The sequence below is a fragment of the Cucurbita moschata genome, unplaced genomic scaffold (genome assembly GCF_002738365.1).
Source record: "Cucurbita moschata cultivar Rifu unplaced genomic scaffold, Cmos_1.0 Cmo_Scf00011, whole genome shotgun sequence".
Taxonomy (NCBI): domain Eukaryota; kingdom Viridiplantae; phylum Streptophyta; class Magnoliopsida; order Cucurbitales; family Cucurbitaceae; genus Cucurbita; species Cucurbita moschata.
In genome coordinates, this window is record NW_019268527.1 from 2,919,775 (window position 1) to 2,937,335 (window position 17,561).

At 35.3% G+C, this 17,561-nt stretch overlaps 2 protein-coding genes across 4 annotated transcripts; one reads left to right on the forward strand and one right to left on the reverse strand.

Annotated features, from left to right (window-relative positions):
• Positions 1-2,987: 2,987 nt before the first annotated feature.
• On the forward strand, positions 2,988-13,425 carry LOC111449834 (aminodeoxychorismate synthase, chloroplastic-like). Of its 3 annotated transcripts, none has more exons than XM_023089901.1 (14): positions 2,988-3,103; positions 4,256-4,667; positions 5,687-5,818; positions 6,122-6,189; positions 6,273-6,337; positions 6,472-6,538; positions 7,058-7,327; positions 7,411-7,537; positions 8,184-8,464; positions 9,304-9,383; positions 9,572-9,674; positions 10,113-10,195; positions 11,152-11,769; positions 12,712-13,425. In XM_023089901.1, exons 2-14 carry the CDS (start codon positions 4,340-4,342, stop codon positions 13,190-13,192), a joined length of 2,703 nt encoding a protein of 900 aa, XP_022945669.1. In that variant the 5' UTR covers positions 2,988-3,103; positions 4,256-4,339; the 3' UTR covers positions 13,193-13,425. The 3 variants fall into 3 exon arrangements, with proteins under 3 accessions (XP_022945669.1, XP_022945671.1, XP_022945670.1); XM_023089903.1 differs by having other exon boundaries at positions 4,256-4,391; XM_023089902.1 differs by lacking the exon at positions 2,988-3,103 and having other exon boundaries at positions 4,534-4,667; positions 5,083-5,818.
• A 1,636-nt stretch (positions 13,426-15,061) lies between these two features.
• Positions 15,062-16,489, reverse strand: LOC111449835 (caffeoylshikimate esterase-like). The gene has a single exon (XM_023089904.1). The coding sequence runs from the start codon at positions 16,371-16,373 to the stop codon at positions 15,381-15,383; it is 993 nt and encodes a 330-aa protein (XP_022945672.1). The 5' UTR covers positions 16,374-16,489; the 3' UTR covers positions 15,062-15,380.
• Between the last annotated feature and the right edge of the window lie 1,072 nt (positions 16,490-17,561).

Here is a 17,561-nt window from a genome sequence, read left to right on the forward strand (position 1 = left end):
AAAAAAAAAAAAAAAAAAAAAAAAAAAAAAAAAAAAAAAAAAAAAAAAAGCTGCAAGGAGTAGTAATTAAAGGTGCAGACAGGAGGTAAATTGTTTTTTAACTGGGCTAAAAATACTCCCAAAATTTTTAAAAATGGGATATTATTTTTTAAACTTAAAAAAAAAAATTATAAATATCTTAATAATAGAAAATACTCTAAAAATACCCTTTTAATTAATACTTTTAATAAATTTTTTTAAAAAATTAAAAAATATTTTTACTATGGTAACTATTGAAAAATTTGGAAAATAATCTGGCCTAATAATTTTGTGTCTAATAGCTAATTTTAAATACGCTTAAGAAAACATGGTGGAGGTCTAAACAGTAATTTACCAAAATTTCTGATATTACGACATAATATCTTCTCCTTTCTCGATACTTTTGAAGAAATGGTAATTTTGTGGTGAGCGGTAAAAAATAAATTCATCCCGTTCGATCAAACGCGTAAAAATTGTTCTAAATCGAGGAGAAACTTTGAGCGTTGTTTATTATTTAGGTATATTTGTTCGTTTTTGTGGAAAAATTGAATAGAACTAAGGAGTGAGGGCCATAGGTTTGGCAGTTTACTTGAGATTGAGGGACCATAGTAAAAATTGTACTTTCATAATCCAGTATTGTCTTTCTTAGGACCACTGCAATGTCCCCTTGCTTTGTTTTGTTTTCTGATTTATTAATGGATTTCCTCACTTTACTTAACAGACCTCTCTGCACCAATGCACAACAAACTGAAACTAACTCAACCATGGTTAGTTTTCAGTTTAATCCGGGTTAGAGATTTCTGCCCCTCGAGGAGAACGAGAATTATATTTTCATCACTATACCTCGTCTAGCCCTCGGTAAAACGTTTCGATGTTATTGGATCCTTTTTCTTGTTCGAGAATCTCCTCCTTTCTTCCATTTCGCTCTGAAGAATGATCGGGATTAATTCAGTTATGTTTTGATTCATTTGGAATCTGAGCTCTCCGCTCTTCCATTTCGTCCCGAGAGGTGATCGAGATCAATTTCGTCATATTTTCATTCATTTGGAATCTGGGTTCCTCTATGTCTTTTTTTTTTTTACTTTTTTATTTCCTTCGATCATTCCAAGTCTCGTAACTTTGATCCCCTAGAATCTGACCTATTTTTATTGAATGAAAAGTACGAAATATATCAAACTGATTTTTCTATCTGTGTAGCCTTTATTTTGAAACTAAATAAATAAATATTTTTTTAATGGATTGATGACGATATAATATTGTGTAATAGTATAAACCCACTGCTAGTAGATATTGTCCGTCTTAGCCCATTACATATCATTGTCAGTCTTACGATTTTAAAATTATTTTAAAATATTATTGAAATATTATTATATTTATTAAATATATCTAACATTTTTAATATAATTTAATGAAAATTATTTTTTAAAAATTTCTTTGAAAGGAAAATTATTTTAAAATTAATTACCTTATATATATATATATATATATATATGTGGATTAATTTTCTTTAATTATTTATTTGTGTTATAAAAGCTAATGGACTCCACGTGACCCAAAACTATGCTGGGCCATTATTCAATAAGCCCAATGCAAATTTTATAATTTCGAATTTAAATTTCAATTTAATTTGATTTTTACGGTTTAGTTAAATTCTAATTCAATCAATTAAAACGTTATTTATTAAAAAAAAAAAAGGGTAAAAAAACATGTCATTAGTAAATTTAGTTATTTAAGCAATTTGAAATTCTCCATTTAAAAAAATAAAAACGATTTATAATACAAAAAGTATAAAAATCAATTTTAAAATAATAAAGTCGAGATTGGAATATGAGACCCATGTAAGGCTTTTTAAACTATATTATTAATTTTATTTTATATATTTAATAAATATTTAGTATAAATTCCTTAGTACAAACTGGGTTCAAAAGATTGGGTGTTATTAATCTAATTCAATTCGAATGATTTCATAGCTAAATCAAGTCGGTTCGTAAATCTCTGTAAAATTAGTTTAGGTTAAACCGAACTAACCCAAATTTACTGTCAGTTTAGAAAAAATACAGTTACATATACATACATATATTTTATTTATTATTTTTAATTATTTATTCTTTTAAAATCTTTTATATCTTTAGAGATACAGTTAAGAAATGACTCAAATGTTAAATAAATGGTGTATTTTTTTTCTAGGGATCTAGATAAGGAGTCGAGCCATTGATTAATGGGAGGCTGTTCGAGAGCTCTAGGGGCCTTAGAGAAGGCTCTATGATGTGTTGAGGATTATAAGTGGGGAATACTATATTTCTATTGGTACGAGACATTTTTGGGAAGCACAAAATAAAGCCACGAGAGCTTATGCTTAAAGTGGACAGTATCATACCGTTGTGGAGAGTCGTGATTCCTAACATGGTATCAGAGTTATGTTCTAAACTTAGCCATGACAATAGAATCCTCAAATATCGAACAAAGAATTGTGAGCCTTGAAGGTGTAGTAAAAAATGACTAAAGTGTCAAATAAATTGTGTACTTTGTTTGATGGCTCTAGAGAGAGAAGTCGAGCCTTGATTAAGGGGAGGCCCTTGAGGCTTATAGTGTACTTTGTTCGAGGGGATGATTGTTGAGGATTATTGGGAGTGAGTCCCACATTGATTAATTTAGTGGAAGATCGTGAGTTTATAGGTGAGGAATAATATCTCCATTGGTATGAAGTCTTTCTGGTAAACCCAAAGTAAAGTCATGAGAATTTATGTTCAAAGTGATTTTAGAGTCTTACAACCCAACCTATGAACACCTTTCCTTTGCGATTTAATCTTTTATTTTGACATATAATATTTTTAAATCTATTAATAAAATATATATAAAACATTTATTTTCTTTTTATAAAGTTGTTTTTCTGATGTAACGTTTTAAATTAAAAAAAGAAAAAGAAAAAAAGATTGGATAAAATAATAAATAAATTTGCACCGTGTTGAAGGAGGAAATGTTCGTATAAAATTCAGTTGGTCCGTCAAAGAGCACGTCCCGCCCTTTTCCGCCATTGCTGCACTCATCTGCTGCTGCTTTCCCATTTCCCGGGTCCATGTTCGAGGTTTGATTCTCTAACGCACAGTCCTTATGATCTTCATTTTCATCTTTTGTTTTTGTTTTTGTTTTTGTTTTGAATCTGTTTTGTTCGAATCTGGTGCGGAGTCTTTATTGTTTAGATCTCTATTCCTATGTCCACTGTTTTTCTGCCTATTTTGATGCTTGTTTTAGTTGTCAATGGTGTTCTTCATGTCGAGTATATGTTAATTTTCGAATGTGTAGCTTCCAATTGACTGTGGTGGTTGTGTGAGTAGTGGATTTCGGAGTTTCGCTTGAATGTTGGTAATCACTGCATTGGTTTAGCGCTGAGGTTTCTAAATGAATTAGAGGAATTGGTTTTTGTATAGGGATCTTGTCTGGTTTTGCTTGAACTCGCCAACTGTTTGATTAGTTGCGAGATCGAGTGTTTAATTGATTAGTAGTTGTGAACATTAAATGGGAATGGGGAGACAACAAACCACCATTTATAAGGGTGTGTAAACCTTCCCCTAGCAGACGCATTTTAAAGTCTTGAGGGGAACCCCGAAAGGGAAAGCTCAAATAGGACAATATCTGCTAGCGGTGGATCTGGGTCGTTACAAATGGTATCAGAGCAAGACACCGGACGATGTGCCAGCCTTCTCATTGTTCTCCGAAGGGGGTAATCACGAGGCGGTGTGTCAGTAAGGACGCTGGGCCCCAAAAGGGGTAGATTTGGGGGTGGTCCCACATCGATTGGAGGAAGGAAAGAGTGCCAGCGAGGACGTTGGGCCTCGAAGGGGGTGGATTGTGATGTCCCACATTGGTTGGGGAGGAGAACAAACCACCATTTATAAGGGTGTGGAAACCTCCCCCTAAGGGGGGTGAATTGTGATGTTCCACATTGGTTGGGGAGGAGAACAAACCACCATTTATAAGGGTGTGGAAACCTCCTCCTAAGGGGGGTGAATTGTGATGTTCCACATTGGTTGGGGAGGAGAACAAACCACCATTTGTAAGGGTGTGGAAACCTTCCCCTAGCAGACGCGTTTTAAAGCCTTGAGGGGAAGCCCGAAAAGGAAAGCCCAAAGAGGACAATATCTGCTAGCGGTGGATCTGGGTCGTTACAAATGATTATTATTGTTATTTATTTTTAAATGTTATTTTGAATTTGTGGATTTGTTGTTTTGTAATGCAGAGTTGGATGGGCGGTGGAAACCATGGATGTAATTACATCTAAACATTAACACCTTTCATCAGTAAAGAAAATCAAAAAACAAAAATGAATACAGGTTTTCATTCATTGTCATCCAAACTCAATTTACCAGATGGTGGTATGTTGTTTACAAGTTTGAATTCACTTACATCGAACGATTTTGTAAGAATTTATTATCTCAAACAAAAAAGGCATTGTAAGGCATTAAGCAAAAATGCTGGAAAGTTGTCTTTATCTAGTTCGACAACTTCGAAGCTCATGGAAGGATCGTTCACGAGGAAGGAACAGCTACATAAGCCTCGTTTGAAGCTTGAGTTTGTGAGAACGTTGTTGATTGACAACTATGATAGTTACACATACAATATTTACCAAGATTTGTCTGTCATCAATGGATGTAGGTTTTTTCTATCTCCTCCATATCTGCTTATGCTTTGTATATCATCTGAGATCAAGCATTTATGATTTTGTATTGCCGTTGTTTGTGGTTCATGGTTATCATTTTCTTATAGTTTCACCTTTATAAAAGTTTTAACTCTTCACACTTCTTTTATAGAACTGTTGGGATATTTTTCTTGGCTATTATCTGTTTACCAACCCATTATGATTTTTCGTGTTCCTATACTTGTTCATGCTTGTTAGTATATGTTTTTTAGCTTATTTTGACTGAAAATGGTCTTCCAAGTATATGTTCAATCTCAAGACAAAACGTTAATATGTCAATAAATCCTTAGGTCATGAACCATTTGAGAAAATTAAATAAGACGGTTTCTCCAAGCAGGAGTAACATTTATAGCTCTCTGCATGTCCAGGTTTTGGCAGATCTCCCTGCACCTAATGAAGTATTGTGGAGGCTCACAGATAAGAGCTTTTATTTTTATTATTATTTTCTTAACACTTCTATAAACATTTTAGTTCTGTTTGGGTTAGGCTTACAACTTCGTAGTTTAGCCCACAAAACATGGCAACTGACAATTTTTTTTCTTGAAAATGATTAAATTAATCGTTTATGTTGATATACTAATTGCCAGAGTTTTCACAGTATCTATCTTTTAATCCATCCGGATGGTTAAAGATGCAGTACCTGGCATTATTAATTTATGATGAGCCATTTCAGCACTTACATTGTTCAGAGATTTGTCTGTTCTTACTTATGGAAAAACTTCACTACAAAATAAAGTTTCCTGTCTAGAATATGAACTTGTATATTAATTGATGTTACTGATTCAATAAACTAAATTTATTGCTTTATGGAAGTAAAAGGGATTAGGGCCTATGGATCAATTAAAACGACTGAACACTGTAAGCATTCTTTATAGGCTAAGTGGTGGTGGAATTTACTGCTATTGAAGTGGATGCAGTTGAAGAACGAAACTTCTTTTTCAACTCTCTTATACATCTTTGGTTTTGTGCTAGTGCCTCCTGTGGTCATACGAAACGACGATTGGACATGGGAAGATTTATGTCATTACTTGTATGTAGAGAAGGCATTTGATAATATTGTTATATCACCTGGGCCTGGTTCTCCAACATGTGCCAATGATATAGGTGAGATTACAGAAAATGATATTTAATATGGCATTTTTACCCTTCTGTAATCTATTTCCATCAAGGATCATTCTGAAATGTAATATTTGCACTGACATCCTTGTGTTATTCATAATATGAATTATTTTTTTGTTCTGAGCTTTTTAACTTATTTCTCGAAAAATAAAAAATGTACTTCTTGTCGTGGTCTGAACATTGTTGAATTTAGTTTGCGTCAAGGATTTCATCTGTTTGTCCCTACCTTTTTCCTGCTTAGATAATAATACTTGGGAGAGATTCATTGTGGAACATTTAATCTTTCAGGAATATGTCTACGTCTGCTCCATGAGTGTGATGATATCCCCATCTTAGGTGTTTGCCTTGGGCATCAGGTATTTCCACCCTTTCAAAACGGCAGTTTGCGCTTCGTTTTCAATTATATTCTTTATACATATGCTGGCTTTTCTTCTTACAGGCTTTAGGCTACGTGCATGGAGCTAAAGTTGTTCATGCAAACGAGCCGGTACATGGACTGCTAAGGTAAGCTCGGTGTTATAGAGAGCTTCTTGGGTATATTTTCTGTTCGCTTACGTGGTGTTGCCTGCTCTTTTAACCTAGGCTAATATGATGTGTTCTTCCATGCACTTATTTCCTCTGTCTCTAACTCTGCACAGTGAAATTGAACACAATGGTTGTAGACTTTTTAATGGCATACCATCTGGGAGAAATTCGGGATCCAAGGTCAGGTTTATTATGAGAAATACTAATAGAATATTTCCCATGGCCATTTTCATATTCAGCTCTTTTTGGCATGCTGTTATTTTTGTTGCTTCTTTTTACTTTACAAAGTGATATGGTGTGTATCATTCCTTGCTTAGTATTTTATGAGGTCAATTACAGTGATGGACAATGCTGTAGACATGGCGGTTTTCTTATTCGAATGAAATTGTATTAAACACTAGGGAATTGCAAAAATAAATAGAGAAAAAAAGAAAGAATGAAAAAGGAAAAATAAATTAACGGTAGTATCCAAACTTCAAATTTTTTCATTGGAAATTATTTGTACCATCAAAATCAGTAACAGCGTAGCTTTGATTATCTTATGTCAGTATTGAAGCTCTTCATTTGCCCCAGATAACTATTCATGAGAATTTTCATCGTACACTAACCTGCACCCATTGACACTGATCACCATGGATTAGATACGTTGTTTTGGCCTAAAACAATATCACGATAACTCTTCTGGTTGACTTACTGCAGGTTGTAAGATATCATTCACTTGTAATAGATCCTGAATCACTTCCCAAGGAACTAATTCCTATATCATGGACCTGTTCCACAGATACCCGATCTTTTCTTGAGATTAGCAATGCTTCCTCAACTTCAGATGCTCATGGCATGGTTTCTAGTGATTCTAGGTCAAAAGCAGAAAAATGTCTACGTGTTTCTTTCAACAGCCATCAAAATATATGGAATGGGAAAGTTCTCATGGCAATCGTGCACTCTGCAAGGCCTCATTATGGTGTACAGGTGGAGTGTCTGGTTATTTTTTTTGCGATTATCAAGCTTAATTTATCGTGCTTACAGTGCCTATGTTTTTGCATGACCCTCAGTTTCATCCAGAGAGCATTGGAACTTGTTTTGGTAGAGAGATATTTAAGAATTTTAGAGAGATCACAGAGGATCATCGGCTTACTTATGGACCATCAGTCACCAGCAAAGGAAATGTAGATTATTCTGGTAAAAGTTCTGTGGTTAGAAACTATTTTCTTGTGATTTAAGCCTTGGCTCATGCATGTGCACTATACGCTTTTGATTCCCTTGCAACATGGCCTAAATATTTTTTTGCCTGTCCAGAGTTTTCACTTACTTTGTTAGTTAGCATGTGTAACAAATGATTTATGATGAAAAGCTTGTCCATGACCTTGAAGGTTTAACGGCTTTTAGGGTAGATGGCCAAATCACAAGTGCTGCATGAATTGCATGGCTCCTCACTTCCTTCACCCTACCCTTGAGACTTCTTAGTTGAACGGGATGACTTTGAGAATAAATGCCTTTTGTAACCACCATGGATTAGCCTAGTGGTCAAGAAGGGTCTTGTAAACAAGAGAACGGTTCAAGTCATGGTGACAACGTATCTAATTTAATATCCCATGAGTTACCTTAGCAACCAAATCTATGAGAGTTAGGTTGTTGTTTCGTGAGACTAGTTGAGGTATGCGCAAGCTGGCTCAAACTCTCACGAATATTTAAAAAAAAAAAAATTGCCTTTTAGTCTAGTGCACATGACTTAATTTTCTGTCATTAGTTTATACTGAACCATTGAGTGTTTTTAAGCTTGCATGCTGGTGTATTAACTTAACAAAAATGTTTTGTGGTTTCCCAGGAAACAAAATAATACTAAGGAAACCTGTCGATAAATTAAGTGATGGAACTTTTCCCTGTAGAAGTACTGAGCTTAATGGAGTTGGTAGAAAAGGTGTTGGTCCATTTGATCTTGCAAACCTTTCACATCCTAGCAATGGAGTCAAATTTCTGAGGTTGACATGGAAGAAATATAATCATTTGGCTTCTGAAGTTGGTGGTGCAAGAAATATATTTTATCAATTGTTTGGTCATCATAAAGCTGAAAACACTTTTTGGCTGGACAGTTCCTCGATTGAAAAGGTCCGTTCATTTCCTGAGTTAACTTATCCGATTCTTGCTTCGTCATGTTTAGTATTATAGATTAATATATGACCTCTACATTCTTGATTCACAATGTTAGGGTTCAAAGTAAGATTCTCTCAAATAATTTCTCAGTAGTGTCAATCCTTCAAAATATTGCAGCAGGGTGCTATACGATTGATCTCTAGTGCCAAAATTGGTGTGAAGCTCATATCAGCGAGTTCTACACTTATGTCTATTAACGAAAAGAATATAGATTGTCTCGATATTATGTGGGAAGAAAATAGTTGCGTGAAGTACTAGCTATGGTCTCTTGTGGATATGGGGCACATACACACGTTAGTGAATCAATCATTACAATCTGTTTTTTAGGTTTTTCCAATGATAGAGATAGATAAATCTGGGAATGACAGAAATAATAGATGCATTATAACTCGGTTTATTTCCTTAATTTATCTCATTTGATCAGTCAATATCTTTCTTTTTGTTCTTTTAATACTGATGACATCTTTTCTTTTCTATTACAAATTGTTTTAATCTCATCTGAAAAGAAAAAACAATTAGTACTGTTATAAAACTTCAGCACGTTCTCTCCATACTATTATTTATGCTTTCTATAGGTACGCATCATTTAAATTGAAAGGCCATGAATACTCTATTTTTTAAAATGCTTTGAATTTTATCGTCATCCCAAGTGTTTTTATCTTTGCATCATTAACTTGTAGTTCAAAGATGATGCACCAATATTGGTGCGATTTCTCACATTACAATTATTATTATTATTTACTTTCCAATGAAATTTTCATCAATATCTGTTTTGACTCTGAATTTGTATATAGGGAAGAGCACGATTTTCATTTATGGGAGGAAAAGGTGGATCACTATGGAAGCAGATGGTTTTCCAGTTACCAGATGATAGGTTGGAATACATTCTGCCCAAAATTTCCTCGGCTTTTTGGGATTGTGCTAGGATTTCTTCGTTTGTCTAAGTAAATTTTAGTTTTTTAGGTTATATTTAGTTATGCATTACATGCTCCAGAAGAGAACATGACACAACCTATCTATCTATAATTGCTGGTTAAGAAGTTAATTACATTCTTTTTTCAGTGGTCGTCCTTTTGAAGGAGGAGGTTATCTTTCAGTTGAGGATGCTCAAGGCTCAAAAACCAACACATTTCTAAAGGATGGTTTCTTTGACTATCTAAACAAGGTACTTGAGGAATATTTCTTGATAGCATATGATATTGAAGGATTTTGGTTTTGTATTCTATAACTTGCGCAATTTGTAATCTGAAACTCAAGGTTACTATTATTCAACATAAGCTATTCTTGGATATCAGTCAGAAGCCAAAGAGCTAGGTTGGGCTCTGGATATAATCTTCTTGTGGCTCGTTTGAGATGCCAGTTCTTTTTCTTTGTAAGATCTTCAAGTAACCATAGGTTGGAATTCGTTTGTGAGGACCTTTAAAGATATGACTTGGTCAAGTACCTTCTTGTAAAGGAATGTTGGTCATCTTGATCATAACTTTTAAGTATTGTGAATTTTTTTTTTTTTTGGTTATATCTTTCAATTCATTTTAATAGTGATATGCGCATATCAATCGATGGCTATTGCTAAAACAAGTATTTCAATCCTTGATTTTTATAGGACCTTTCATCTTTGCAATACGAAAGGAAAGACTATGAAGGGCTTCCATTTGACTTTCATGGTGGATATGTTGGCTATTTTGGGTAAGTGACTACTATCAGTATAACAATGTTAAATTATTTCGCACTCACTTGCCATGTTACAATTATGGTAGTTTCAGCTTCTTCACAATTCAGCAAAGTTGTACTGTGAGGTTGACTTTTTGGTCCTTTCACTATATAAGGGAGGTTTACCCTCATGGTTTAATTATTCATGCTTTGGTTATATTCTGATTTTTGGGTGTAGTATTGGGATAATTTGTGAATGAGGAAGCAATAAGGACTATTGGTAAATTGAAGGCTAGGTCGATCCCCTGAGGAAAAAACCATTAAAAAAGGTCAGCTTGTCCTTGCTGTTCACAGCTCGGTTATCCCTATTTTAACCGAGCCCTTTCTTGGTTTACTGGTCAATGGTTTTTCTCTTGATCAAAGAAATAGATCCCTGACACCCTCTGAAAATTGCCGTAAAATATCACCGAGCAATTAAAGGGCTATTTGGATTTTTTTTCCCTGAAAAAGCATTTGGAAGTTCTTTTTTTAAACCATTTTTTTGTTTCAATAACAAAATTTAATGAAAGCATGTCTGTGTACCTGATTTTTTGAAGCTATTTCCTAGTATATCAGATTAGAAGTTTCTTTCTGAAAAAATTTAGGCTTCTGAATAATGATTTCAATTCGACTATAATTTGAAAATTTTGAAACCATCTAACTGTAGTTCTAAAACTCCAAAATTTTCTTACAGGCAAGCCATAAGAGTTAGAGTATGTAGTGGGTGCTAGATAACTTTATGCATGGGTTTATGCATTTTGATATGCTTTCAGATGTCTCACTCATAGCTTGTTATTCTAGATGCTGGAGTTTATATGAACGGTGAATAAAAAATTCTGCATCTTCTGAAATAAAATTATGAAACAGTTACATAAACGTTAAATCTTCCCCAATACTAATTAAAAGATAACATTTTTTCATTGATGCTAACATAAACGCTCTATATTCTGTAGATATGAACTCAAAGTAGAATGTGGTGCAGCGTACAACCAACACAAGTCTAGGACTCCAGATGCATGTTTTTTTTTCGCTGACAATCTTTTGGTCGTTGATCACTCTTCGGATGATGTTTACTTGTTATCCATACATGAAGAGTGTAATACTTCAACATCATGGTTGGATGAGACCGAGCTTAAGCTTATGGAATTGAAAACTTCCGTGCCAGAGAAGTTAATTGAAGAATGCTTACTCCACGATTCATTTACACCGTGTAAGGTGGACTTTGTTGCCGAGAAATCAAAAGAGGGATATATAAGTGATGTTGAAAAGTGTAAGCAATACATCAAAGATGGCGAGAGCTACGAGTTGTGCCTCACAACCCAAATTAGAAAACAAATTGGGGAAATTGATGCCCTGAGACTTTACCTCAGGCTCAGAGAAAAAAATCCGGCACCTTATGCAGCTTGGCTAAATTTCTCGAAAGTAGGTATATGCATCTGCTGTTCATCACCAGAACGGTTCCTACAGTTGAATAGGGATGGTGTTTTGGAAGCGAAACCCATCAAAGGTACTGCAAAGCGAGGAGTGACAACAGAGGAAGATGAACAACTCAAAATGCAGTTACAGTATAGGTACGTTCTTCAAATTTAGTGCTGAAAAACCATGCTAGTAAGTTAAATACAATAGGAGCTTTCTAATAAGGAATCAGCCAAAGGGAAAGTAAGATTCGGATTACCTTGTTAATCGAATATCTTAAAATAGGAACACTTGTTTGAGATTTGAATCACCCCACAAGAAAGATCGATCATGTCAAACTTGTATAATTCTAAACGTACAGCCTAAAATTACATAGAATTGTAAAGAAACTTCGCTCTTGGCTAAAGGAAAGCACAAATACTCTTTTTACTACATTTTTCAAGTATCTTTACAAAACATACTTGGCTTATATAGACTCAAAATGAAACCCTTGACCTTCCATAGGCTTTCAAGAGTCGTAACATTCATATTTTATGATCATAATTAGCTACTATCGTAACCTTAAAGTAAACAAAAGTCTTAAAATACATTAAAAAAACACAATAACTCTAAATTATCATCCACCCAAAATTAGTAACCATACAAGAATAAATGAAACTTGATTCTTCTTTAACATGACATGAATTTCAACATCTTGTGATAATTTTAACAACATTTGCTTCACATCTGCCTTAAAGTTTATATTGCATGATTGATGCCTTGGTTAGTGAATCAATTCTTCATCTCCTTTGGTTGGATGCATCTAAATCTGATGAGATAAAATTTTAATCGATCTTAGTTTATTTCCCTCGAAATATGTTCTATGCTATTAACAAATACTTGGTGGCTTTCATTCCTTGTACATGAACGTCATTTTCTCTCACTTTTAGAAATTACGGGTACCTTTCAATTGCCTTATACTCCTTTTATTTGACTGTAATTCAGTCTTGAGAAATCTGGTACAAAAAAACTCAAGTCTTACGAGATACCTCAGAAGCCAAAGTAATATAATGATCTTAGCTTTTTTGTAAATTAACACTTGCTTTTTCTGAACATAGTGAAAAGAACCAAGCTGAGAACTTAATGATTGTTGATCTTCTAAGGAACGACCTCGGTCGTGTGTGTGAACCGGGTTCGGTTCATGTTCCACTTCTCATGGACGTAGAATCATATGCAACTGTCCATACTATGGTGAGCACGATTCGAGGCAAGAAAAAGCCAAATGTAAGTGCCATTGAGTGTATAGAAGCAGCATTTCCTGGTGGTTCAATGACTGGTGCACCGAAGTTGAGGTCTATGGAGCTCCTCGACTCCATCGAGAATTGTCCTCGAGGTATTTATTCGGGTTGCATGGGTTATATCTCCTACAACCAAACATTTGATCTGAATATAGTGATAAGAACAGTTGTCTTGCATCAAGACGAAGCTTCCATTGGAGCTGGAGGAGCTATTATTGCCCTCTCAGATCCTATTGAAGAATATGAAGAAATGATATTGAAAACACATGCTCCCTCTACAGCTGTTATGGAATTTTCTTAGAACTTCTTCCTTCTACCTCACAACATCATAGCCTTCCAAAATCCCATAGTTTTTTTTCTCTTTAATTTTTATTTTAAAATATATGTCAAAGATGTCTTGTAATATAGAACAACAGAACTCATTCATTTACACAATTCTTTTTTTTTTCTTTTCTTTTCTTTTTTTTTAGCATACGTAAGTGAGTTTTATTTGATTGTTTTGATCTAAACTCTTTCAGCTGCTTAAATTTTCAATTACTGTTGTTTTGATGTATAACTAGAAAGAGTTTATTTGTGTGGTTTGGTCCATGGATCAAACTTAGCTGACATGTGCTTGCAATGTACAGAAGAATTTTGATTGCGTGAGACCTTTTGTATGCATGTTAACTAGAGTTGATTGTCTTTGTGTGCGGGAATCGTAGTATTTACCTATCTGTGCAGTGAAATTATGTGAACGTGAGACACTTACCTATTGGTGTGCATAGAAATTATAGTAATTACTTATTTGTGGGCGTGAAAATTAATTTTTTGTTATATGTTAGGTCCCGGAGTAAATCGTCTATTTGTGTATATGAGAATTGTACCACCTTTTCATGATATCACTCTCCAACCAATGTGGGATCTCACACCAGAGAGGCTGAGTGTACTTGCTGACACATCACTCGGTGTTTGACTTGATATTATTTGTAATAGTCCAAGCTTGTTATGAATTGCAATCCACCTTACGATTTTAAAACGAATCTACAAGAAAGAGAACACAAAACGTACCCACTTTTAAAATCAATGGTAAATAAGAATGAAGTTAGGGGCTAAAATGCAAGTTGTGTCCAATTTCCCACAACCAAGAATGTAGTAAAATGGTTAACCAACTGGGACCCACCATATTCCACGTAACCAACTGGGACCCACCCATACCATATTCCATACCATACCACCAACTATCAATTTTTACCGAGGACAAAATGGTAAATTCATCTCAGGTGGACACAAATGCTCAAACGGCGGCGTTTTTGTCGTTTTAACAATTAAGATTGGGCCATAATATTTTATATAATAAAGTTAAATGGGCTAAACCAAGCCCGGTTAGTTAAATGGGCTAAACCATGCCAATAATTCCAATCCACTACTACTTTGGTCTGCTTTCATTTCCAATTCCTAACCTTCAAATTTACAGAGAATGATCTCGATCCACCCCGATATCGATACTCAGAATAAAGATTCATCTTCATCTCCACGCGCCACGTTGCTTAGTTTAGTGGAAGATCATAAGTTTATTAGCGAAGAATACTATCTCCAAAGCAAAGCCACGAGAGCTTATGCTCAAAGTGAACAATATCATACCATCATGGAGAGTCATGAGTTCTAACACTTCCAACTTGAAGAGCCCCTGCTTCGGTATCCAAACCTTCTAATCGTCACAACCAAACAACAATTCAAAAATTCTCATACCTCAACCAACAGATTGGTCCTACGTCCATTTTCCAAAAAAGACATCTTCGTTGGTACGAGATTTTTTGGGAAGCCCAAACAAAATCATGAGAGACTGAAAGTAGACAATATTGTACCATGGTAGAGAGTGTTAATTCTTAACATGATATTAGAGTCATGACTCTAAGTTAGCCAAAGGTGACTAAGTATCAAACAAAGGTTGTACCATGGTAGAGAGTCTTGATTTCTAATATGGTATTAGAGTCCTGACTTTAAATTAGCTAAAGGTTGACTATGTATCAAATAAAGGGTATACTTTATTCGAAGCTCCAAAAAAAAGAGTCAAGCCTAGCTTTATGGTATTTTTTGTTTGAGGAGAGTCCCCGTTAGCTAATTTAGGACATGAGCGTAGCTTTATAAGCCCAAATGAAAGCAAAGCAAATTGCCATCAAAGATCACGCCATTATCAGAGAAATGAGCATCCGCCTAACAATATTGGTTCAATTTCGAAATCATACCTCGAAATGTGTCAACAAATTGGCTGATTAATTGAACCCCTGAAATTCCTTGTTACAGAAAAAGAGACAGAGGATGATACATAAAAGCAATAACAGAGCTGATGCTTCGTATCAGGAAAACGGAAGATTTGGGAAACAGGGAGGTGGACGACGACGACGATGATTAGAAATTATAATTTTATTTTAACTAATTTCACGAGAATCTTACTTTTCCATACCTAACATTTATTTAAATCAGAGAAGAGATTCAGCCTCGGCGGCGGGTCACTCTTCTCCGGCCGCCGTCGTAGAACCACCTCCGCCGGCTCTAATTTGAAGCCACTTAACCATATCCCCAAAAACAAGCTCCACATCCTCTTTAGTCTCTCCAATCAACTGGTGCCACATACCTGGATATATTTTCAGCGTCTTGTCTTTACTGGCGGCCCGTCGGTAAAGCTCCTCCACGCACGCCGGATCGCAGATCACATCGTCGCCGCCGTGTGCTATCAGAAGCGGAACCTCCACCTCGTCGAACCTCTCCTGCAACTCTCTACAAACTCTCATGAGCTCCTGCGCCGTCGCTGCGCGTGGACGAGCAACCACGCGCCGAGGACTCGCCACCGCAAGCTTCCGCTTCCAGTCGACTTTAAAGGATACCTCCGGTATAGATCCGCGCGTGGGAATCACTCGCCAAGTCGGGATCAGAGCAGCGGCTAGTGATAGAAAATGCTCCAGTGGCCATGGCGGTTTGAACTTGGCGCTGATTCCGCACATCGCGCCGTTGAGAACCACGCCGTTCCACGGACGCGAGCCGTTTGTCCGACGAAGCGTGATGAGAAGCGCAATCGCACCGCCGAGCGACTCGGCGTAGAGGAAGGAAGGCAACGACGGCGCGTGACGGTCACGAAACGAGTCGAAAAACGAAATACAGTCGTCGACGACAGGGTTAATATCCGGTATGTGGTACTGAAGGCCTTCGGAGAATCCATGACCTTGATGATCGATGGCACAGGTAATAAATCCAGCCTTAGTGAAGTGTACGGCAGTGAGTTGAATGAACCAGCTAGATTCGCCGGTGAAGCCATGGACGATGGCGATAATTCCAATAGGCTTAATCGGAGGGAGAGGCATCCACCACTGAGTGAATAGCTTAAGGCCTCTGGAATTGGTGATGAACTCGGAGCCGTGAGTGACGGAATGGCGAGCGTAGAAGTCGTCGGCAGAGAGAGAGCCGAAGGGGCTCCGCTCGTCGGCGTCTTCCACAGGGTGAAGCATTTGAGTGTCGGAGGTTTTGAACAGAGTAAAGATTAGGGTTTCTGCGTGAGGGAAGGTGAAGAAGAATGGGGAGTGAAAGAGATGTGATTTCGGTAGTTATGGAGGATATGGAAGCTGGTTGGGGCTTCCTCCTTTTTTATTATTATTATTATTATTTTGTCCATTAAAAAAATATTTTTACATTTTATATTTTATTTATAAAAAAAACACTTTTAAATTTTTTAAATTTACCAACAAAGATATTTTTAAAATTTTAACAGTATTTACTCTTTTTAAAAATCTTAAATATCACCTTTAAATTTAAATTAACGTGTAAAAATTATCTACCCCATTTAAAAAAAAAATAATATGATTATTATTTTTTTTTAGAACCATATCAGTCGGAGAGAATAATGAAATATTTTTTTATACATGTGTGGAAATCTCTCCCTGACTAACCGTAGAAAAAGTTTAAAATGGGCAAACCCAAAAATGACAACTTTTTAAATGAAGTAGTTTCCATAATTTTTTTTATTGAAATTTTTAAAAATTTATAAATATAATTGAAGTAGTTTTGGCATGATTTTTATGACACACCCAATCGTGTTGCTTTAAAAAAAATACATAAATAATTAGTGAAAATCACACTAATGGTTAGTGATGCTTTGAGTGAAAGATATTTATGACTATATATATTTTCTTTTTTTTTCTTTTTTTTTTGTTGAAGATAATTGTTAGTAATTACTTATGCTTACTATTACATCTACCTCTCCCCTTCCCTTCGTACCATAAATGAGCCTAAGAGTTTGGTAAATAATGGTATTCCATTAAATTAATAGGTGGTTTATAATATATTAATACTTCACTCGCAATCATGTACTATCGATATTTGATTTGATGGCTTATTTGTTCATGTAATTGTAGAACTTTCACTTTAGTCTTTTAAAATAGCATTTTTTTTTTATTTAGCAAGTCGTTTCATTAGTAGACTTTATGTTAAAAAAAATTCAAACATAGACTAAAGTACTCGCTCTTTAAAATGGACTAGAACTAACATTTTCAATGGTGCTAGATAGAATTAAAATGCATGAATGTTAAAAATATATAATTTATTATAATATTCGTTTAAGGATAATTGGCCGAAGGTCTATGCATGGTAACTTGAATGGCCCAATTGATAATGGCTGTTATTTTGTTTTTCTATCAGAC